Source organism: Malania oleifera, chromosome 5 (assembly GCF_029873635.1).
Source record: "Malania oleifera isolate guangnan ecotype guangnan chromosome 5, ASM2987363v1, whole genome shotgun sequence".
In the NCBI taxonomy this organism is placed as follows: domain Eukaryota; kingdom Viridiplantae; phylum Streptophyta; class Magnoliopsida; order Santalales; family Ximeniaceae; genus Malania; species Malania oleifera.
Window position 1 is genome coordinate 32914698 of NC_080421.1, and position 24832 is coordinate 32939529.

The window sequence follows — 24832 nt, forward strand, 5'->3', positions numbered from 1 at the left end:
CTATGATAAATGGGTTATTTAGAAATTAATTGTTATTTAATTATTGTAAATTAGAAAAATTTAAAATAATATTTTATTGGGGTTGATTTGATTGAATCAGGTTTCGGGTGAGCGTTGCGGGTATAATTTTGGGATCCCTGCAGGCATGATTTAGGGAATCAAGTAAGAGGGAATAAAATTATATCAGTATTTTATTAAAGTGAACTGATTATTTACGAACATACGAAATTTATTATTTATTAATATGATTTTTTTTAAAGCCGCCTGAGTACTAGAAAAATGATGATTTTGTTTAAAGTTTATATTTGAGATAATTACATATGTTATTAAATTCGTGTGACATGGGAATAATTTTTCGTAATAAATTGAATATGAATTACTATGGCATTTGGGTTTGCATGTGGGAATGTTTGGAATGATTATGACAAGATGAATAAATTATTATTTTTGACACCTGTATGGAAATCTGTTAATCTGTTGGGATACTGTGTGGAAAATGAATTGATTTGTTAGATTCCTGTGTGAAAAATGCATTAATGCGTCAATGTGAATTAATTGGTGTGGTTATTCGTATACATCTCAATATAACGTTAGTATGAGGAGGTTGTTATATTACCTCGATATAAATCATGATATGACGTTGACAGGTCGAGGAACTCATCATATTGTCATTTATATGGGGTAGAACATTGGCAGGTCGAGAAGCTTGTTCTACTGATGTATAACAGGTAGGTCATGGGAATTGGATACTGATGAATAGTGGTATCTATGTAGGCCACATGTCGCGAAAGCTAGAGTGGTGCCTTTGTGGACCACGTTATATCATGTGTGGATGGTGGCGCATGTGTGAGCCATGTTATATACCATGTGTGGGTAGTGGTGTTTGTGTGAGTCACGTTATATCCTGTGAGGATAGTAGTACATGTGTGAGCCACGTGTCGCGGAAGCTGGAGTGGTGTATGTGTGGGCCACGTTATATCCTGTGTGGGCCATGTTATGTATCCTATGTGGGTAGTGGTGTCAGTGTGGGTCACGTTATATCTTGTGTAGATAATGGTGTCAGTGTGAGTCATGTTATGTATCCTGTGTGGATGGTAGTGCCTGTGTGGCCATATTATGTACCCTGTGTGGGTAGTGGTGCATGTGTGAGTCATATGTAGAGAAGAACTACGTAAGTGCCTGTGTGGACCACGTACTGACATGTACGCAATTGCTCTGTGTGGGCCACGTACTGAGGACATTGAAAGATGAAGTATGAAATGCATGATTCTTGTGTGGACGTATTGTGCGCATGTGAATTTAATTATAACATAAAAATAATGGCATAACATATTGTGAATGCATATGTGTGCATGCAGCGAGATAAACATACCACCGAGGGCTTGCTGAGAAAGGCGAGTGCTCTGCTAGATAGTTTTTTGGTATCAGTGCAAAGGGATGCTACTTGTATGGGCGAGTAGACATCCCGATCCTCGGAAACCTTTGCCTTTAAAATAATAAAGATGTGTATACTGACGACGAGTTAATTCTTCACCTAAGAACTTACTTAGTAAGGTGAGTGCTCTAGTGGATAATTTTTAGTACCAGAGTAAAGGGAAGCTACTTGTATGGACGGGTAATCTTCCCTATCCTTGGAGACTTTCGCCTACATAAAAATTATACACTTGTGCATATTGGATGTGTGTATGATATTAGATGTCGGAAATGTTATTAATAGTACATTTTCTCAGTTGTTATTGATATTATGTGAGAAATAGTTTATTTTGATATGTAGATATTAAAACTCATGTGTCACATACTGTTATAATTTACTCCACCCTTACTGAGAAATGTCTCACCATGGTGGATTAACAATTTTTCAGGTTCTTCTGGAGACCAGCTTTAAAGGTCTAGACTGGGATTGTATTTGTTGGTTTCTTTTTAGAATATTGTGAGATACTGGTATATATATACAGATGTATTTGTACTGAAATATGTTTTAAATGTTGGATGTGCATATGGATATCTGGATGTTGTAGTGTTCGTTTTTGGATTGTTATATAAAACTCTGGTATTTATTTGAGGTTATTTATTTGTCGCTGCGTGCATGTTAATTATGGTATCAAATACAAGTTATTGAAACACGTGGCACCGGAGCCTTACTTGGCGGGTTTCGGGGCGTCACAACAAGTGTGTTGGGGCCACACTTGGAGCCAGTATCCCTTCTCTTTCCTCCAATTTCAGATGTTCACCTCCTACTATTTCTTCATGCATATTGACATAAGAACTTTTCAAGCATAATTCATATTCAATGCCTACAAAAGCTTCAAAATCACAGCTTACTCAACAAATCAATAAAGTTGCAACAAAGCTCAACTCAAAATAAGGCCTAACCACTTAGCTTTGCAATTGTTTATGAAAATCCTACTGATAAAGCTGAGTTCACTGAGATCAGCAAATGTTGACTTGGGCAACATAAGAACAAGAGAATATATCTCAAAACTCCTTTAAAATGCACTTACGTAACTGACAACATTGGCTCCATCCTGTTACTATTGGATATTTGTCATGAGAAATGGTAATACATCACTTGGAAAGGAAACAGGAAGGGGCGATGGGAATTAGGAGATGAACATTCATAAATATTTCAGAAATATAATGGTACTTTTTGAACAGCATCCGAAGTGTCTGAGAAACACTCCCTCTCCTTCTTAAGGTGCTCAATACGAGCCCTTATAAGTCTATTCTGTTCTTCAGCCTGACCAAAAAACAGAACAAAAAAAAATCACCTCCAGCCAAATCATTATCTCATATTCCACAGGAAAAGCAATATAATGTTTGAGCAAGTTCGATAATATATACAGCTTTGACTTCAGAGGACAAATGCAGAAAGGGCTGCTTGGCATAGCATGCACATAGCAGTTCACTCAGAAGTGGAATCAAAATAATAATAAGCTTGTCTAGAGTTATATCGACAAGGCAGGATGTGTACATACTAGAGTTGGCCATTTGGAGTTTCTCCAAGAAGTTGCATAAATATCAATCTCTAACAAGAAATTATGAACATGAACCCATTTCCATTCCTTGATGGAATATCACTGCCTAAAACATTCTTGTTTTTTAAAAATTAAAAGAAAAGTGAACTGAGATACAGAGAGCCATACTAGAAATAAAAGCACTGAAAGTGCTCATACTCTTGATCCCTACCACGCATGAAAAGTACATATTCTTCGAAAGAGTGCTTCTCAATTAAAATTTGTATTTCTCAAGAAAACTAACAAAAATGAATTTTAGCAACAAAAATTCAAGCAATAGCAAACTCTTAACTGGAACGCCAAAGATATTCAAACGAGAACTGTTCAATAATAATGAGTAAAACACTTGAGCCCATGTCAGAAGGCAAACCTAAAGAAAAACAGACCCAGTGGGCGGTGCTTCAAACAATAGCACCAACATTTCTACTAACCTTGCACATGACCACTTAATCATTATGCTAGACCAAGGGTAGCCTATAATGTGCATGCTTCTTGACACCAAACTACTTACTATGGTCTCAAAATCACCATTTTCCAACATTCACTCGTAATAAAACTTGAAGTTAGTTCCAGCCAACCCATGTTTAAGCTTTAAAATGAGCAGCATATATATTTTCTTTGAACATCTGCCTCATCAAGACTATATATACCACCAATTTTCTTTGAAATACAGACAATATTCTTGATTAGTTTAACTAGGACATTCAAAAAATCATGAAATAACTGGTTCAATCAATTCAAGAAAAAATAATGTATGTAAATTTGTGCATATACATGAAAAGTGAATGATAATCATCATTTCCTAAAATTCAATTTATAATTTAAGCATTTTACTTACTGCTTCCAGCCTATCCTTCAAGTACAGGATCTCATGCCTCTTTGCTGTTGAAAGATTGAATTTAATGTCACCTACACTAGTCCTGCATTTAAATGCTACTAGTTCAATACGAGAAATTCATATCACCACTTACCAAATATTCTGAGCTTGTTTCATCCATTACTTTCTACATTGTATTGCGAAAACAACTTAAGCATACACACAGAAAGAGAGAAAATACAACAGAAAAAGCAAGAACAAAATAGAAGGTCCGTGGTTTGGCAGTATGCTTACAAACACGAAGTACATAATCTCAACTAAAAATTTCAACCCTTGATTACAAATACACACACACACACACACGTAAAATTTACGCATGTGTCCGTGTGTGTGTTTTTGTGTATAATGTAGTATACATGCATGCATGCATAAAATACCATGTGAAAACCCTAAAATATCCCCCATAGAATAATATGCAAACACTAGTTTCGTCTACTTGAGGCCTGAGGGCAAACCAACCCATCTTTTAAAAACTTCGAGCAGAGCACCATTTGGTATCAGCCATAATTTAACAATCACCATCTTGGCAAATATACAAGAACCAACAACGCTTGTACAGCATTGCTGTGTTCATGTTGTATCCATGTTGGTCATTGACATCAGTCCATTCCTCTCACACTTACTGACACTAGCCCTTGGGCACTAATAATTATACATGTACAACAACAAATTGTAATATGTTTTACACATTACATTCATTAAAAAAAAAAAAAAATTGAAACTATATGAGAAGAACAATTACAATGCTAATTTTTTTTAAGTTGCTTTTAACTCATTCATCACATTTACAATGGAAGAAGGGACGCATTGAAAAGGCACATATAATATGTGTGTGTGTGTGTCTACGAGATAATTCTATGGCCATTGTTGCATAAATGTTATTTAAATGTAAATTTATATACTAATTAACTAGCATGTCCATATCATGTCATGTCCTATAGTTTTAAAATTTGTTGTATCCTGGCATCCAGGTCCATGTCCATGCCCCATATGCAAATATTCATCATTTGGAAGTATTTCAGACTTGTGCCTCCGCATAAAGGTGGATCACTAATCAAGGAACTTTTTCACCCATAGCAATTCACTTTCATATTTTGTGAAACCTTACTTAACGCACTTTGTTCTAGCATGATAAACCTAATTCATTAAATATATAGATGGCATGATGACTGTCACAATACAAAATGAAAAATATGTTGCCCTATGTCCAGTACAGCTACTGATCCCTTTGGCCACATAGCATCCATTGCAGCCTCTGTCATCACCCCATATTCTATATAGCATGGATTTCCAACAAATAGGCCGGCTTCCATACTGAAGGTATATCCTGTACCGGACTTCTTGTCATCCAAATCTGATGTTAGTTAGAAACAGCATACCCCATGACAGCTCATTAAAAAAAAAAAAAAAAACATACCCCATGAATGAAGCAGAATTATTTCCTTGTACCAAACTCAATACCCTTTTGAGTACCTGAGAACCCAATTCAAAGTTGCAAATGATCCTTCCTTAGATTTGTCAACTCACCATACCAACTGCATGTGCAAGGTTTGTTCTTTCATAGAAAAAAAAAAATTTCATTAATAGGGAAAGAATTTACAAGGAGGGAGAATAAGATATCACCCGCAGAAAATCTGCTTCCAGAAAAAAGATACAAACTAAAACAACAAAAATCAAACCAGCCAGCTCCTCCAATCCCTGTTTAAATCCTGAAAACTAGCTTCCCTAAAAATTCCAAACCCAAAGCACCATAAAGATATACTGGATCTTTTCCCACACCAGTGACATTTAAATTCTCCCCGTAAAAAATCTGCGTTATGCTCCAGCCATACACCCCCCATAAGACTGCAAATTTTCCACTCTTCTACAGAGCTGCCCTATCCTTCCTTTTGATATGACTAACAAGTCTTCCACTGAATGGGGACAAACCCAACTGTATGGGCAAGATTTACACAAGTCCAAAACATAGCATACATCAAGCACCCCACAGCACTGTCATGATGTCCTGAACATTTCCTCCACATTCTCCAGATACTATGCTAAAGACAATCTAAAATAGTTTTCCAACAAAGTCGCACCACTAATGCTAAACCTCTCTCCACACCTTTTTCTATGTAGGTCCATTTGAGACTCGAAAGTTTATGCGTGTTTCTATGCTTGTATACATTTATTTCCATCGCAATGACCTTGGTAGCACCTACATCCTTCATTTCAAAATTGTTCCTCAATAGAGATATTAAAAAATTAACATCAATCACTTTACTTTTTATCGGTGCTGCTTTAAATTTTGTCCAACAATTTTAATACTATATCAAATTCTTCCATGGCCAATAACACTAGAATAAAAACTGTATCCTCAAAATCATATACCTAAGGTGTTTGGTTGGTGCAGTTGGGGATGCTCGTAACTATATTGTGCCCACCCAATTGCTATTGTGGATCACCTAAGGGGATTTTCAATTACTCATCAAATGCTCTATTTTTTTAAATAAAAGAAAATGTATTAAGAAAAAAGAGAGCAATTGCAGTGTAGGGAAGGACAAGAAAAAAGACTGAAAAATAAAAAGAACCAACAATTGTTCAGTTTAATACTCTTCCCACTAATCTCCTGCATAGGGGTGGGCATAATACTATTCTTATATTGACAACTCTCCAACACCTCTTTATACCCATGTTCCTCAAAAATAGAGATTATTTCCAAACCATCAAGTGGAGATTGTGGCACATGAGAAATGTCCCCAAGTGAATAAGAAGAATTAGAAATATACCCAATTTATTCACTAACCATATCGAGTAAAAGTTCATCTTCATAAACAAAATACTATCAAACCCATCACTTTTGTCCTATTCATCAACCCATTTCTTTTTCTCCACAATACAGTATGTTTTTCTTACCCTTGTTATCGAAAACTAACATTGAATAATTCTGCCTTTCCTCAATATAACGATTACCATCTGTACCTTTTTTAAAAAGCTTACTCCTGCGCACAAGAGAATTTTCCTTCTTTAGCTCCTTATACCCTAACGTTCAATGAGAATACACTTATTTGAATCAGTCTTTACTCATGCCATACCAATATTAGCTCTTCTATCAGAGTCCACCAATCCACCTCTATATGCAAGCCCCAACCAGCTCAACTCAAACCAAACCCAGATCATGAGCAAGTTGATGCCTATGTCCCACCTGAGAATCAACCACCACCAAATGGAACTCCCTAGCAACCCCAATGGTATTATGGTCACTTCTATTTTCCACTCCAGTTGACCTACCAGAAATAGATTTAACAGATCCTGTTGATCCACTTGACCCATCCACAGGATTTCAATTTTTTTCACCTGCCCATCATTTCATTACATTGCATGATCCTCGCCACAAGTCACTCTCAAGTGGATGAGGGTAACCCTTACACGAACAATTCTTTTCAGTTGCATGGCCTTCAGAAGTCCCATCAGTTCCTTTGATTGGACCTTGTATTTTATGCAAAACTGATTGGGCTATAATTTGGGCCTGATCACAAATTGAAAGTTAGGCATGTTCACTCAAATCCTTTACAGCACAAAATCTGACCAACATAATTGCACCCCAGCCACTCCATCCCATCTTCAACACACTCCCAAACCCAATGAAACCCTAGCCGCCCATACCACTAGAGCAGAAGTCCCCATATGGAGATGCTGTCCAGCTGACAATGGACAAACAGGCTGTTGCTGCTGTGTCTGCAGCAGCAGCTGTGGCTACATCAGCTTCAGCGCCTGCACCTGCTGCTGCACCTGCATCACATAACCACATCTTTCACGGATCTTGATCTTCTCCGCTGTCACTACCATGAGGGAAAGCCCTAAACAATGCTCAGAATTTTTTCATGAACTTCCACTGTTCATCCCCTTTAGATCCACCAGGAACAAACATCGGAAAACATCTTACTCTCCATCCCAGCCCCATCACCAAGAACTTCCCAAGTTTTGTGAGTAGAATCACAAATAGGTATCTCAAACTACCAAATCTTGTACTTCGAAAGCCCCTTCCGGTCCAACCAAAACCAATGCCAATACATCCAAGAACCACTTCACTGCCACCAAAGAAAGCCTCATCCACCAGTTATGTGTTGGGTTATGTTAAATTTATCAAAAAAATAATAATAAATAAATAAATCTCCCTTTTACAATTTATCTAGTCTCAGAAGGTTTTTTCTTCAATCCAAATGGATTGAAAGTGATCCCCATCCTTGCTCAGCCTCTCCACCATATAGCATGCACACCCCCCCCCCCCCCACTCTTCAAACACTACGTCCCCACTCATCACCACCTCCTTCCTTGATCCGACAACTTGAATCTTTTCACTCTGATTTCATAGCTGATGAAAATCCCCCTTGGATTTAGGATATTGCACTTACTATTGATTAATACAGATTTTAATGAATTTCTTATATGGTTGTGCTATGTTTAAAAGCTTATAACTGGAACATAATTTCTGTTGTTGATAATGTAACTATGTGTTGCCACTTGGTTTACGCATTTATATGGCTTATTCTATGTCATAGCATATCATACTTTTTAACTAATTTAGTTGCAACATTTTTCCTCTGTAGTTAATTGAGGTTCGGCCTTGGATCAATGGTAAGGTTTCTCCTTTGTAACCTGTTGGTCACTGGTTCGAGTCCAAGGAAACAACCTCACTACATAAAAATAAATAAATAAACAAACAAACAAACAAATAAAGGGGGGGGGGGGTTAAGGCTGCATAGATTGCGACGACCCTCCCCCTGCCCTCACATGGTGAGGAGCCTCGTGGCCCAAGGACACCTTTTATATATATTTCCTTTATCTAATAGATAGCTAAGTATTGTACCTAGATACTTTTTGTAACCTTAAAAATTAATTTGCCTAGGCATTGATCACATGTTGCAATTACACATTTTGAATTATGTTTTTTTTCTTTTTCTTTTTTTTTTTCGATAATGAAAGAAGCTATATTAGATAGAAAGAAGAGAAGGTACAATGTGCAAGGACGAGGAGTCAACCGGATTTTAATAAAAGACCATCAAAGAAAAAATAAAAATAAAAAAGAAAAAAGAAAGAAAGCAAAAAACACAAGATCACTAGACAAAATTAACCAAGAAACCCCTTTTGAAATCCTTTTCATCATAGTTTACCGATCTCTTCAAATTCTCTAATACCTTTTTACCCTTCATATATTGACTTTTGCCACCATCCAATCGCACTTCATTTCATCCAAAATCAATCAAATTTAAATCCATTTTATCCAAAATATCTTGAGCCTCTACCTCCTCAAGAATATCCTCCATGTGTGTAGGCAAAATTCCATCCCCACACTTTAAATTATTAAACTGCCCATCATTTTCAAAAATAAACACTCCCTCAAAACTTTTCCCTAACTAGGGAGGATGAACATATGATAAATCCCCAAGTTCGTCATAAGAATCAGAAACATAACAATATTGTTTTCAAATTTCATCCAACAACCCCCACCACAGTCAAACTCACTAGCATCATCACTCTCTGAATATGAACCACCCCCCCCCCCTCCCCAAAATATCTTTATCTCCTTTCCTTTACTTGCCCCATTGCTACCCCCCAATCTAATTCTTTGCATGAGAGTCTTCCATTATGCTAAATTCTACTTTAGAATCTCTCCTTAATATCTTTGGCACTGACTCACCATATTTTTCTCTTGTATCATCAAACACCTTCCTCATCTCTACCCCCATATGAGCTGCCATCTGACGAGCATAAACCTAGTTTCCCTCACATCTAATAGAATTTAGACAAAAAAACATTAGTCCCCCCCCCCCCGAGGCAGCTTCTAACTTTCACTCCTTTCCAACACACCTTTTAATCCCTCTCTTATCTCATCTTTAACATCACAATCTAGTTTTGAAACTAACCTGCTAATATTCTAGTCATTTCCAAAGCTTTGTAATCTAGTGAGATGGAGCCAGTAAAATGAGCCCATTATCAAAAAGGTATAGAGTCGTTCCCACTATTAATCTCCCAAGTACTAGGACCAGTAGTTTGGGCTTGCCCATTATTGGGGTCTAGCAAGGAAGTACCCAAATCACCTTGCCCTTCAGCGTGGAGCCCAAAATATGTGGTCCTCCCTTACACTCCATATTACTGCCCACAATAGACTTACCTAAACATTGGGCCTACTCAAATAATTGCCCAGTTTAGACAAGAGATATGTACCTCTTTTTTCAATTATTTAAGCCGAGTCCAACACAAAATACCACCCGACCCACTCCTCTTCACAATCTCCTCCCTGAAAGCAACCATAGCTGCCTCAGAGAGAAGCACAGCTCCCGCTTGAACCCTAGCTTCCTTCACATTCTGGTCGGCAATTCTTGGTCACTTAGCGCCGGAAGCTGTCTTCAAAATCACATAATTCTTCTTCTGAAGCATACCTCCAGACCTACGGCACTGCTCTTCTCTTCCAACCTCCATACCCTTATTTTTAGTACAATCTTGATTTTTGCGACTTTCGCCTTCACCTTTTTCACCTTCCAGCACCACCCGACTCCATGATCTAGCCAACTGGCAAAAATCACTAGCAGAGTGTCGCCACCCTCACCCTTTGTGCCACCAAGAATAAATACTAAAACTTTCTTACGTCTCCACCCCAACCCTAACTCCAAAAATTTCCCACCTTCGTCCACCTAATTGACAGCCAATACTACATCATACCATTGAACATACACCAAAATCCCCTTTCCATCTGACAGAAAATCAACAATCCATCACCGAACAGGGTTGCAGCCTCTCAAGAAAACCTAACCCACCTGTTTCAAACAGCATTATTCTCAACCATGAGCAAATACAAAACCCCCCTGCCATTGTCCAAGCACAGATTGAAGGAATTTCCTTCGATCTGTAATGGTTGATTCAGCATATCCTACAGCAGTAGGCTTCATAGCAGCATATACGAAGATCGTTTCATGAGAGGGGACTGAACAAGATAGAGAAAGCGAGATTGCTTCCAACAATCTCCCTATCCAAAAATCAAGGAGTGAAGCCATTAAAACATTGAAATAAACAATATATAAATTATAGAATGTAGTTCTAGAAATAAGTTCTTACCTGCTGCAACATAGTTTGAAGCATTATCAATTACTACTTGAATCACATTTGATTCTCCAATTTCTCCAATTTCCTCCACCATCTCATCAAGAATTTGTACATTCTATCTGCATTCTTGGCATTTGGCAATAGTAGAAGCATCAACAAACTTGATGAACATTGATCCCTTTGGAGACTTCACTAAGGAGTTTATTATGTCCCTATTAGCAACCGAATCTCTCCAACCATCAGACATAATTGAGCATCCATATTTTGCCCCTTCCTCCTTATGTACCTTCATCAGCTCTTCCGTTCGACTAATTTCCTTCTTTAGGAATGGAGTTCACTTCATGATAGTTAAGCGGCTTTATTCCAAGACCATATTGCCCAATCGATTCAAGTGCCACTACAAAGTTGTCCAAACGTAAAGCATTAAATGGTATTCCATCATCATACATCCACCTAGCAAAATCTTCCATTGCCTTTTGTCCTAATTCTTTCTTGCACACCTCATTTATTGATGTTTGCTTCATCTTCACTTCTTTCTCAGCTTGAACCACTTTCCTTGGATCAAGAGTAAAAAACAAGTCTATAGGCCCCTTCTGTTTTGGCTTCTTCAAGGTGGATTGATATGAACTTCCATTTCCACTTCCACTTCCACTACTAAGCACTCTCTTACCACGAGAGTCAATTTCCTAAACTTCATCATCTTCATCTTCACCGTAACGATCTATATCATCAAATTCAGGCAATAACTCATTTTCCTCCTCCTGTATATCTTTCTTCAACATATACTCCCTAATCTCCTAAAGAACATGAGCAGGGCACTTAGAGCATTCTTTTATGTTTTGAAATCCTCCAACAATATCTTGTTTTGCCCGAAATATTCCTCCCTTTGTGACTTTGCCAAAAATATTGTAAGTCAATTATTTCTATTTTTTTTATCATCCAAATGTGCATACTTCCATGCAGGATCTTTCTTTGCAAAGCTAGAGTTTCCACTTCCAGAATCCAATTAAGATTTAAGACCTGTTATCCTAAATGCAAAAGCAATGTACAATATATTTCAGAAAAAATGCATAGTTTGTATACTGTATTTACAAATAAAACAGCAGCTAAACTCAGTAAAAGGATGTTATATATTAATTAACTTGCCAAGAGCAGGGCTGCCTGCCAGCCACCAGCAGGCAGCAAGAAGAAGAAGAAGAAGAAGAAGAAGCAGCAGGCAGCAAAACACAGAGCCCTGAAGAAGAAGAAGAACTGAAAAGGAAGAGGAAACAGAAGAAGAACTGATGAAGAAGAAGAAGGCAACAGCAGCACAAAAGTATCAAAGAAGAATAAGAAGAAGAAGACTTGCTAGTTTGCAGCAGCCTGACAACTCATGAAGACTGGCGATGACAACTCACTGGCTTGAAGCCTCTCGCTTGTTCAAAGGCTATGGCGGAAGGCTCGAAGACTTGAAGACGAAGGTTGTGCTGGTTTGAAGGCTTGAACCTCGAAGATGAAGGGCACTTGTGAAGGCTCTCTTACTCGTGAAGGCTCAAAAGACTTGAAGACTTGACAATGAAGGTGTTTCGTGCTGGTTTGAAGGCTTGAGGACGAAGGTTGTGCTGATTTGAAGGTTCAAACCTCAAAGACAAAGGGCTTTTGCGATGGTTCTCTTGCTGGCGAAGGCTTGAAAACTTCAAAACATGAAGACGAAGCCTGGACTTGCTGGTTTTGTGCTGGTTTAAAGGCTCAAAGATGAAGCCTGGACTTGCTGGTTCGAGTCGAAGCCTTTAGCTAGAGCAAGGGCTGGTTCAAAAGCTCTGGCTCTTGAATCTGGCTACGTTTTTTTTCTTAAAAGGTTAAAAAAAATGAAGTTCAGAGGTTAAAAATCTCAAGGCATGGCTCATTGCGCTTGTAGACTCAATGCGCTTCACTGTCCCTAGTTGCGCCTCTTGAAGGTTGCCTCACCTCAACCCTAATGAGGGGCCAGCCTTGTCGCCCCACTACGCCTCGCGCCTAGGCGCACCTCAGGCGTGCTTTTGACTACTATGTACGTATTCAATCCATCCCTCCCTAGAAATTCAATTTGGTTAAATTTGGTAAATCTAATTAACCAAGAATTCGATTCAGTCGGTGCATGATCAGTTAAACACCCTAATTTGGTTGGTTCGATTATTAGAATTTCCTAACCAATTTTTTTTGGGAATTCAATTAATTGATTGAATTACCCATACCGATCGAATGCTCACCCCTATGCCCAGCTTCCCTAAAACCCATTGGAATTCATCATATTTCAACAATAAAATTGACATGGACTTTCTTGAAAATTCAAATATGTGAAAGGAAAATTAATCCACACAGTGAACGTTAACCACATTCCAATCGGCCTAAAAACTTTTATAGCTTTTAAAGACTATTTCTTACTGCAAAATCCCTTTTACATATTGGAACCAAATAATTAGTAGATATGTTCTGCCAAAAAATGGGAATGGGCTAGAACTATGAACTTAGAATTTGATGATCAAGCTTATCCCATGATACTAAGTTCACTAAACATTCATAAAGAGATTCTAAATCATTTCTCCTCTGAAAACAAACAAGAAACAAAAGAAAACACCAAATCTCCAACACTGACAACGATGATGAGGAATTGTACCTCAACAGTTCACAAAGAACCACATATTTGTATTTGCTTGATCTCATCATGAAGAGGATTGGTATAGTGGAAAGCTCAAGTATAACCCTTGGGAGTGGATATAACTCACTTGTTCGGACTGAACTATCATAAAAGTGTGTGCCTCCCCTTACCCCCCACCATCATTTTAATTTGAAAATTGAAATTAGCTTATCAACCAAATTCAACACCTTCCCCCCACTTGCATGCGCCCGCGCTTTGAGTTGCTCTCTAGACCAAAGTATCAAAATTGAATTGAAGCTCACCGAGAATGTGATCATATGCTTGACAACCAAAGATCGTCAATGTAGAGCAGTTGACCTTCTGAACTATCCAAGCCTTCTTGGCCACCTCACCATCAAGCTCCACAGAAGGTGATCTATTAAAAACATAGTAACTCGTGCTAACTACTTCTACCCAAAAACGCTTTGGCAATTCTGCCGCAATCTCATACTCTAGACTTATCAAGCAAAGTTTTATTCATCCTCTGAGCCATCCCATTCTGTCACAGGTCCTTCAAACTGTAAAGTGCAGGAAAATTCCCTTAAAACCTGGAAAAATCTAGGCATCTGAGTTGCACCCTAAACTTACAAAAGTCCAGAAACTCATAAGACTTGTACTCTAATCAATTATTTGTAAAGACATCTAATAAAGCAATCAGTTCAGAGATGTGGGATGTGCTTAGCATCAAGTCAGACAAAAGCGCACATGTTCCTTCATTATTAGGTAGCGAGTTAGCTTCCCCTTTTTATTTTTTGGAAAGGTGAGGATTAATCATTAGGCAATGGAGTTAGGCAAAGCTGTGGCATTGTGCTTCATTTTCTATTCTTTGGATTTCACATATGTAAAAGAATGTGGGAATATTTGAAGATCAAGTAACACCTTCCTACTTGTTATGGGATAGGTTGATTTAGCCACCAGAATTTTTAGGTGTTTCTTTGAATGATTTACAAGATAATGAGGCAGCTCTTTTGTAATTTTTTTAATAACTCCCTATTTTTTGGAGGACACGTTGCCCTCTTGCTTTTGCACCTTCCCCTTAATAAATTTCTATTTTTATCTAAAAAAAATTATAACATTCAATAAAAATTAAGAAGAAAAGCTTGGAGATCTTTCCACATTCCTCACTATACTCATTCAAAAATCATCTTTAAAATAGACGAGGCAGGGAGACTCCTATTCTTCATCAGCAACCATCCCACAACAGTTTGCTTTTCCCTAAAAGCAAAGATGATAGGCTCTGCGATTTCTACCATGGCGAAGATTAGGAGCGTAGGGATCATTGAATGCTATATACAGACCAGGAAGGTTCATTGATCTAAATCCAATTGTTTTAACTATTGAACGCACACTGCTATAGTTTTTTTAATATAGAAAATGAAATTTTATTGAATAAGAAAAAAAGAAGGTACAAACTAAAAGGAGGATAGGACATCCTCAAGAGTGAGAAAGTAAAAAATAAAACAACAAAGCAGCCTCTTCAGAAAATACTTCTTCAAACCATTTTTTCATAATTTATAGAACCACTTTATTCTCCAACTCTCTCTCACTCTTCTTACTCTTGCCATAATGTTGGAAAGTTTCCAATTTTATCCAGTCAACTCTCCTTGATTATAGGAGAAATTTCTGTAATTAAGTAAATATTCTTAGGAGATTTGTTAGCAATTGCCATTCTTCCCTTTTGTTATTCTTTCCTTTATTATTCCTTCCTTTTAGATTATCCTTGTAGTCTATAATACATTCAGATTGTACCTTATTTTAAGAGAATAAGAAATACAATTTCAATTCTTCTCCACTTCTAGATGTTATCAGAGCCTAGTTTTCTTTACCTTTCGGCAATCATAGCCTCTAAAACCTAGGCCTGATTGCCTTAACCCTATTCAGCCTCCATTATGTCTGAAATTTCCGAAACTTCCACCATGGCCATATCTGAACCTGTGGTCAACACCAAAACTGAAACCAAAGTAGCCCATACTGAACCCCATTAAGTCCAAATCACAAATATCAGTCTCAATGAAGCCAACTACTTGAGATGGTCTCAGCCAATTCGAATGTATATCAACGGGAGAGGTAAGATTGGGTACCTTACTGGTGAAACCAAGGCCCCTGACAGAGCAGACCCATCATATGTTATATGGGATGCTGAAAAATCCATGATTATGGCTTGGCTTGTGAATGCAATGGATGAAGATATTAGTGCTAATTACATGTGCTATTCTACTGCAAAAGAACTCTGGGATAATGTTAGTCAGATGTATTCTGACCATGGAAATTATTCTCACATTTATGAATTGCAGCAAAAAATTGGCAAGACCCAACAAGGGGAAGGCAGTGTGAATAAGTATTTTAATGTCCTTAAGGAACTATGGCAAGACTTGGATCCATTCAATGATTATGAATGGAAGAGCACTAATAATTGCAACTACAACAAGAAGATGGTGGAAAATGAAAGAATTTTAAAATTCTTGGCTGGACTCAATGATGAGTTTGATGATGTCAGGGGGAGGATTCTTGGTAGACAACCTCTGCCTCCAATTAGAGAGCTATTTTCTGAAGCAAGATGTGAAGATTGTCATCGAAATGTTATGCTAAATAAAAAAGGGGTTGATGGAATAGTGGAGAACTTGGCTTTGGTTTATGTTAATCCTACTATTTTGGCTGCAGCTAATGCCTTTGTATAGCGGTCATATCCCAATGAAAAATCTACGGTGTGACTATTGTAATAAGCCACGCCATACCTGAGAAACCTGCTAGAAACTACAACGACCTGGAAACAACCAAGTGATTCCTAGAGCAAATGAAGCCATGACCAATGTTCTAAGTTCAGAGCAGATGGATCAACTTCAACTGCTGAAATCCAATCCGATATCCGGTACTTCTATTGGTTCTTTGAACCAAAGAAGTAATATGCCAAGTGCCTATTCCAGTTCTTTAGCCTTTGCACCATGGATTATTGATTCAAGTGCATCCAACCATATGACTAGTATATCTCAATTGCTTCAATCTTGTTGTCCTTGTCCGGGTAATAAAAAATTAGGATTGCAGATGGGAGTATTTCATCCAGTGCAGGAGCAGGTTCAATAAGAATTTCCAAGAAAATATAATTAGAATTTGTCCATCATGTTCCTAAACTTACTTGCAATCTTCTGCCTATTAGTAGATTATCCCATGATTTTAATCGTCGTATCATATTATTTGATTCTCACTGTGAATTTCAAGACCAAAACTCGAGGGTGATGATTGGCAGTGCTAGGATGATCGACGGCCTTTATTATTTTGATGATACTCTATTCAGCAATGAACAAGCTCAGGGCTTGAGTGGTAGTACTAGTTCAATCCTGGTGTGTGATCAAATAATGATGTGGCATCTTAGATTAGGGCATCCTAGTTTTTCTTATTTAAAATATTTGTTGCCTAGTCTATTTAAAAATTTTGATTGTACTTCTCTTTATTGTGACGCTTGTCATTTATCAAAATGCCATCAAGTTCCTTATAATTCAAAAGGCTATAGTGCATCAAAACCTTTTTATTTGATTCATAGTGATGTTTGGGGTCCCTCTAAGGTTACTACCTTATCCAGAAAAAAATGGTTTGTGACTTTTACGGATGATCATGCTCGGATTTGTTGGGTATATTTGATGAATGGAAAATCTAAAGTTGAAATATTACACAAGAATTTTTACAGTATGATTAAAAACAATTTCACATAAAAATAAGCATACTTTGCATGGATAATGGTACAGAATATTTCAACCAAGTTTTGGGAAATTTTTTTAAAGAAAGAGGGATTCAACATCAATCCACGTGTCATGACACCCCATAACAAAATGGCATCGTTGAAAGAACAAATTGTCAATTACTAGAGGTTGCACAGGCTATAATGTTTTCTATGCATATTCCAAAATATTTGTGGGGGGATGCTATTCTAAATGCTTGTTACCTTATTAATAGAATGCCTACCCTGTGTGCTGCAGTATATCACTCCTTTGGCATGCCTAAAACAATCCTTTCCTAATAATAGGATAATTTATAATCTGCCTCTAAAAGTATTTGGATGCACTGTTTTTGTTCATATTCCACCTCATCTTAGATCTAAACTTGATCCGAGGGCTGAAAAATGTGTGTTTCTTGGACATGCTCCCAATAAGATAGGGTATAAATGTTTGAATCCAAAAACCCAAAAAAAAAAAAAAAGATCACATCAGTATGGATGTCGTTTTTGTTGAAAATCAGTCTTACTTTAACCAAACTTATCTTCAGAAGAGGAAAAAGAGTAGTGAAGATCAGTTTTGGCAAACTTTTATACCAATGCCTAATGTTTTCCTTGACATTGACATCCCTCTACAAAACATTCAAGGAACTGAAATTTTAAATAGTGAAAAAAATGAAAATCCCAATTTGCATGTACAAAGCATGAGGGAATCACAAACCAGGGGAGAATTGCTACAAAATAATCCCTCTTCTAAGCTTCGTGTTTATATTAGAGGCGGGTATCGTTCTAATACTAAGGATCATCCCACAATTTCAGAGCAAAATCAATCATCACCTCCAAAAACTGGTAATTTCTAAATCCCAAGTAATCCTTCTACTACACTTCTAGAGTATCAATCTACTGACCTTGGTGTACCTATAGCCATTAGGAAAGGATGTAGAACCTGTACCACAAACCCCATTGCCAAATATTTATCATACCATAGACTCTCTCATAATTATAAGACCTTTACATCCAGTATTTCTCACCTATTTGTTCCAAGCACCATTCAGGAAGCTATGGATCATCCGGATTGGAAGTTAGCAATTCCTGAAAATATGAATGCACTACGAAATAACAGCACTTGGGAAATTGTTGGTTTACCAAAGGAAAAAAAAAATGTAGGCTGCAAGCGGGTGTTTACAGTTAAATGCAAGGTTGATGGCAATATAGGGAGATATAAGGCGAGACTCGTTGCAAAAAGATTTACACAAAAATACGGATTTGACTATCAAGAAGCTTTTGCTCCAATGGCCAAGATAAACTCAATCTGAGTGTTACTCTCCTTAGTTGTACATTCTAACTAGCCCATACACCAATTGGATGTAAAGAATGCTTTTTTAAATGGAGATCGAGAGGATGAAGTGTTTATGGAATTACCACTAGGTTTTGAAGGTAATCTTGGCAAACATAAGGTGTGTAAATTGAAAAAATCATTGTATGGGCTTAAGCAATCTCCGAGAGCTTGGTTTGAACGCTTTGGGAATGTTGCAAAGGGTCATGGTTACAGCCAAGGTCAATTTGATCACACCATGTTTTATAAGCACTCAAGTGAAGGGAATGTTCCTATTCTAATTGTCTATGTTGACGATATTATTTTGACAAGTAATGACAGCAAGGAAATTGAGAAATTAAAACAGATGCTTGCTAATGAATTTGAGATTAAAGACTTGGGTGACTTGAAGTATTTTCACGGTTTGGAAATTGCAAGGTAAAGAAAAGGTATTTTTGTTTCACAAAGAAAATATGTGCTTGACTTTATTGGAGAAACAAGTTTACTAGGGTGTAAAGCAGCTAAGACACCTATAGAGCCTAATCTTAAACTACAACCTGCCAAGCTTGAAGAAGTAACCAATAGAGACCAGTACCAAAGATTGGTTGGAAGGCTACTTTATCTATCACATACACGTCCTGACATAGCCTTTGCTATCAGTATGGAAAGCCAATTCAAGCACTCACCAGGGCCGGACCACTTTGATGCAGTTTATAAAATCCTGAGATATTTAAAGGGAACTCCAGGAAAAGGTCTATTGTTTGAAGACCATAGACATCTACAAGTTGAGATATACACTGATGCAGATTGGGTTGGGAGTATAACCGATCGAAGATCAACATCTGGTTATTGTGCCTTTGTTGGTGGAAATTTGGTTACAAGGCGAAGCAAAAAACAAAATGCAGTAGCTAGGAGTAGTACAAAGGCAGGATTTAGAGCAATTGCTCATGGAATTTGTGAAGTGTTGTCGATTAAAAAATTATTGGAAGAATTGAAAGTCACAAATCCACTACCTATGAGACTGTATTGCAATAAAAAATCTGCCATAGCCATTGCTCACAATCCACTACTTCATGATAGAACAAAACATGTTGAGGTCAACAAGCATTTTATAAAGGAGAAGCTGGACGGTGGACTGATTTGTTTACCCTATATCTCTACTATTGAACAAGTAGCAGATATACTTACAAATGGACTACGAAAGAAGTAATTTGAAAATTTGATCGACAAACTAGCTATGGAAGACATCTTCAAACCAGCTTGAGGGGAAGTGTTGGAAAGTTTCCAAATTTATCCAGTCAACTCTCCTTGATTATAGGAGAAATTTCTATAATTATATAAATATTCTTAGGAGATATTCTAGGATATATTCTGTCAAATATTTTGTGAAAAGTCGAATGAACTGGCCTTGAGTTCTATATATTATATATAGACTTTACAAGAATGCTACACATGGAAAGTAAATAAGGTCTAGCATGATTCTAGCCCTATACAAGTAAACTATAATCTGTCAAGCCCTATACATGTAAACTAAATATATGCAAAGTTGCTAACTATACAAAATAATGAATTGAAATATAAGGAAATAAATGTGGACTGAAGTATGGAAAGAAATATTTTGCTTTGTTGTTTGCTGTTCCGTTGACAGCCCCCCTCAAATTGATGTGGGTTGATCAACAAGCATCAATTTGCTACTTAGGAAGCAATGTCGATGACGAGTGAGAGCCTTGGTGAAGATATCTGCAATTTGTAATCCAGTGGAAATGTGCGGAAGAGCGATAACACGAGCTCCAAATGCTTCATGGATAGAGTAACAATCGACTTCAATATGCTTCGTGCGCTCATGATAGAGAGGATTGGTTGTGATTTAGATAGCACTCGTATTATCAGCATGTAGAGGTGTAGGATCGGTCTCAGAAAAATCTAGCTCAGCAAGCAAGCCTTGAAGCCAAATAATTTCAGAACAAGCAAGAGATATCGCCCAGTATTCAAATTCCGTCGATGACTTAGAAACTCTGTCTTGCTTCTTACTTTTCCAAGAGATCAATGCATCACCTAAGAACACACACCAACCAGTGATGAAGCGACGTGTATCCGCACAACCAGCCAATCAGCATCAATATAAGTAGCAAGGCGAGTAGAATTGCCTGTAGAGAAGAATAATCCACAGGCAGAAGTGCCCTGAACATAGCGTATGATCTTGCGGAAGGGAGCCAAATGAAGATGACGAGGAGTCTAAAGAAACTAGCTGACTTTCTGTACAGCAAAAGAAATGTCTGGTCTAGTAATGGTGAGATAGACAAGACTACCCACCAACTTCCGGTATAAATTGGGATCAGCAAGTAAGTCACCCTCCTCTTTGCGAAGCTTGACATTTAATTCCATGGGAGTATCAACAGAAGTACCCTTCTGAAGGCCAGTTATGGCCACCAAGTCACTAGCATACTTATGTTGATTGAGTGAAATACCTGAGGGACTACGATTCACCTCAAGACCAAGAAAATATGTGAGACCCTCAAGATCTTTCATATAAAAGGACTTTGAGAGATGAGTCTTGAGCTAAGCAAGTAAAGCAAAATAGGAACCAATAATCACAATATCATCAACATAAATCAAAAGAACAACAATACCCATGTCTGATTTCCGAAGAAACAATAAAGTGTCATACTTGCTCTGCTTGAACGAAAATTGTAATAAAGTGGTGCGGAATTTATCAAACCAAGCCCTCGAGGCTTGTTTAAGACCATAAAGAGAACGACGAAGCTTACACACATGTCAAGTTGGAGAGGGAAACAATCCCGGGGGTGGCTTCATATAAATACACTCTTTAAGATCCCCATGAAGAAAAGCATTCTTGACGTCCATCTGATGTAGTGGCCACTCACAAAAAGCAGCAATAGCCAGAATTGTACGAACAGTAGTCATCTTAGCCACAGGAGCAAAGGTCTATTCATAATTGACACCATTTTCCTGATTATTCCCAAGTGCAGCAAGCCGAGCTTTGTAACAATCCAGACTTCCATCAAATCAAACCTTGACAGAGTAAATCCATTTACAAACTAAAGGAACAATGGTGGGAGGACAAGGCTCAATGTCCCAGGTGCGATTGGCCTCTAGAGCGGCAATTTCTTCCTACATAGCTTGTCTCCAACAATCATGCTTGGCAGCGTGTGAGTAGGAAGTGGGAATATCTAAATTGGACAATGCAGCAGTAAAAGCCAAAATAGTCACCAAAACTTGAAGAGGGAAATAGATACCTGTCTGGGGGTACATACACTCAAGAAGAGCAATGTACCAAAGGCTCTGGAGGTGCTGCAACTGACTGAATTTGGAGCGTGGTAGGATCAGATATTGGATGAGCTACCAGAAGAGACTGTGGGCGGGGGCGCTGCGTATACACAATACGTGGTCTAAAACGAGAACTGACTGGATGAGGATCCAAGAACTGTTCCTCAAAGGAGGGGAGAATCACTGTAGGAGAGGAGGGTACAGAGGACACAGGAAAGAAATGTTGATTTTCAAATAAAATAACATTCCTAGAAATGCATGTACGATGTAATGTAGGATCATAGCAAACAAATCCCTTTTGACACACATTGTATCCCAAGAAAGCACATCGAACAGATTGAGCAGATAATTTATGTCGCTCATGAGGAGGTAAATGAACAAAACATACACAACCAAAGGTACGAAGGTTATCGTAACTAGGTTGCTTAGCAAATAAACAGGAATGAGGAGACTTCATAAGTAGGACTTGAGAAGGTAAACGATTAATCAAGTAGCAGTTTTAAGAGCCTCAACCCAGAACAAGGATGGAACAGAGGATTCCAGCAAGATAGTACAGACCACATCTAGGAGATGACGATTTTTCCATTCAACTACTCCGTTCTGTTGGAGAGTAGCAGAACATGAACGTTGATGAATAATGCCTTTAGAAGCCAAAAATGCCTGAAACTCAGTAGGCACATATTCACCACCAGAATCTGTGCATAATGTCTTAATAGAAGCAGAAAATTGATTGTCAACATACGCTAAAAACTCAGTGAAAGTACGAAAAACCTCAGATTTAGAGCGAAGAAAGTAGATCCAAGTAAATCTTTTATGATCATCAATGAAAGTCACATAGTATTTAAATTTTTCATGTGAACTAACCAAGGAAGGTCCCCAAACATCACTATGGATAAGCTCAAAACACTGAGAAACTCTGCTAGCATGCAAAGGAAAGGGAAGAGTTTTGCTTTTACCAAGTTTGCAAGAGGCACACTCAAGAGATAAAGAAGAACGTTCTTTATTACCAAGTAAACCAAAGTTCAATACATGAGATAAGATCTGAGTATTGGGATGGCCTAAACGATGATGCCACACCATACTAAGATCTAAAACATTATTACAAGCAAAAGACTTAATAGAAGAAACTATAGAACGTGTTGGAACAGGCAAAAGTAGTGGAAACAAGCGCCCCACTTTAGGCCCCTTCACAATCGGCTCCCCAGTTACCTGGTCCTGCACAACACAACCATTACCAAAAAAATTAACAACACCATTGTTGTCAACTAATTGACCAATAGAAATAAGATTCTTGGAAAGCTGAGGAGCAAGAAACACATTAGTGAACTCAGAAGAGGCATCTCTGACTGCAGCTATTGGCAAAGAATTGTCATTGGCAGTCTGAATAGCAGATTGACCAACGTAGGGCCGAACATGACACAAGGTAGTGGGATTATTCGTCATGTGATTAGAGGCACCCGAGTCCACATACCAGAGATTAGTAGAATTGTTACCTTGGAGCCCCATTGCTGATAATGTTGAAATTAGCATCTACTACACCATTTTGGGTGTGCAGTAATTCGCTGGAAAAGGTGCAGGAACAGAGAAGTCACCTAAGGAAGAGTCCAAGGCCGCAAAAGTCACTGTGGGGAGTACACTAACAGAAGTCTGGAATGCCTGGGCCTGACGATTCTGTGGGCGGATACGACATTCTTTGATAATGTGACCCTTCTTCTTGCAATAAGAGCATAATTTCTTGGAACAATCAGCAGCGATATGTCCAAATTCTATGCAGCAAAAAGACTGCGAAGTGCTAGAATGCGTAGGTGGTCCTCGTCATTGTGCAGCATAAGCCACAGGGACAGCCCCAGAACTACCATGAGATTGTGCCAAAGCAACTTGAGTACTAAGCCGTTGTTCTTTACGAAGTAACTCACCAAAACAAACATCTAGAGAAGGAACAAGAAAGCAATTTAGCAAAGACGAGCAAACAGATTCATACTCAGGGCGGAGTTTCATAAGAAACTGATCATGATGACTAGTTTCTGAAGACGTTGAATAATGGGAAGAGAAGCCACAGGAACATCCGCAATAACCAAATCAGAATATTCATTCCAAAGAGTCAGAAACCCCGAGAAATAGTCTTGGATGGAATGATTGTCATGTTGAAACATGGCAATCACATACTCTAACTGAAAACGATAGGAATCGTTATCTTGATGATATACTGTTTTTAAATAAGTCCACATGGATTGAGCGATGCGATAGGGTCGCAAGTTGGGGACAATATGTGGCTCAACCGAGCCAAGAAGCCAAGACATAATTTGAGCATCAAGCACAGCCCATGAAGGACAAGCTACGAACTCCTTGGATTTATCAGGATTGGGTGCACAATCCATGCCACCAATATGACCCCAAAGATCTTTTCCCTTCAGGAAAAGTTCAAACTGAAAAGCCCACGTAGAATAATTGTTGCCCGTAAACTTGGCACACACAGGTGCGAAGTTCATGCTAAATAATGGAGAAAATCGAGAAGCCCAAAAATACAGACTGTGCTGAAAGAAAAACCACCATAAAATCTAGAAGCCCAAAATAAACAACGCAGGTAGGAAGAAAAACCAAGAACAACCTCCCTGCACTAAAAAATTAAACCTTGAACCAAAAAAGTGTAGTAAAAATTAAATCTTGAACCAAAATCCTGCTTGCCAAGAGTCAAAAACAGCTACAGAAACTAAAGAAATAAGTGGCAAACCAGAAACCTGTTGTGCCTGCTTGCCGAAAGTCACAAGTCTGCTTGCCGAGAATCACAAACAACAACAAAAACTGGAGAAATAAGTAGCAAACCAGAAATTTGTTGTGCTTGCTTGCCGAAAGTCAAAAACAGCAACAGAAAACTGTTGTCTGCTTGCCAAGA

The 24832-nt window shown here is 38.0% G+C and overlaps 1 protein-coding gene across 2 annotated transcripts in view; it reads right to left on the reverse strand.

Moving 5' to 3' along the window:
- Positions 1–2351: 2351 nt before the first annotated feature.
- The window catches only part of LOC131155312 (uncharacterized), a 62227-nt gene continuing 39746 nt past the window's right edge, over positions 2352–24832 (reverse strand). For both annotated transcript variants that reach the window (XM_058108349.1, XM_058108350.1), the window contains 2 exons: positions 3853–3934; positions 2352–2737 (listed from right to left, as the gene is read on the reverse strand). In XM_058108349.1, the coding sequence (XP_057964332.1) occupies positions 2627–2737; positions 3853–3934 (193 nt within the window). In that variant the 3' untranslated portion in view covers positions 2352–2626. The remainder of the gene's footprint in view (positions 2738–3852; positions 3935–24832) is intronic.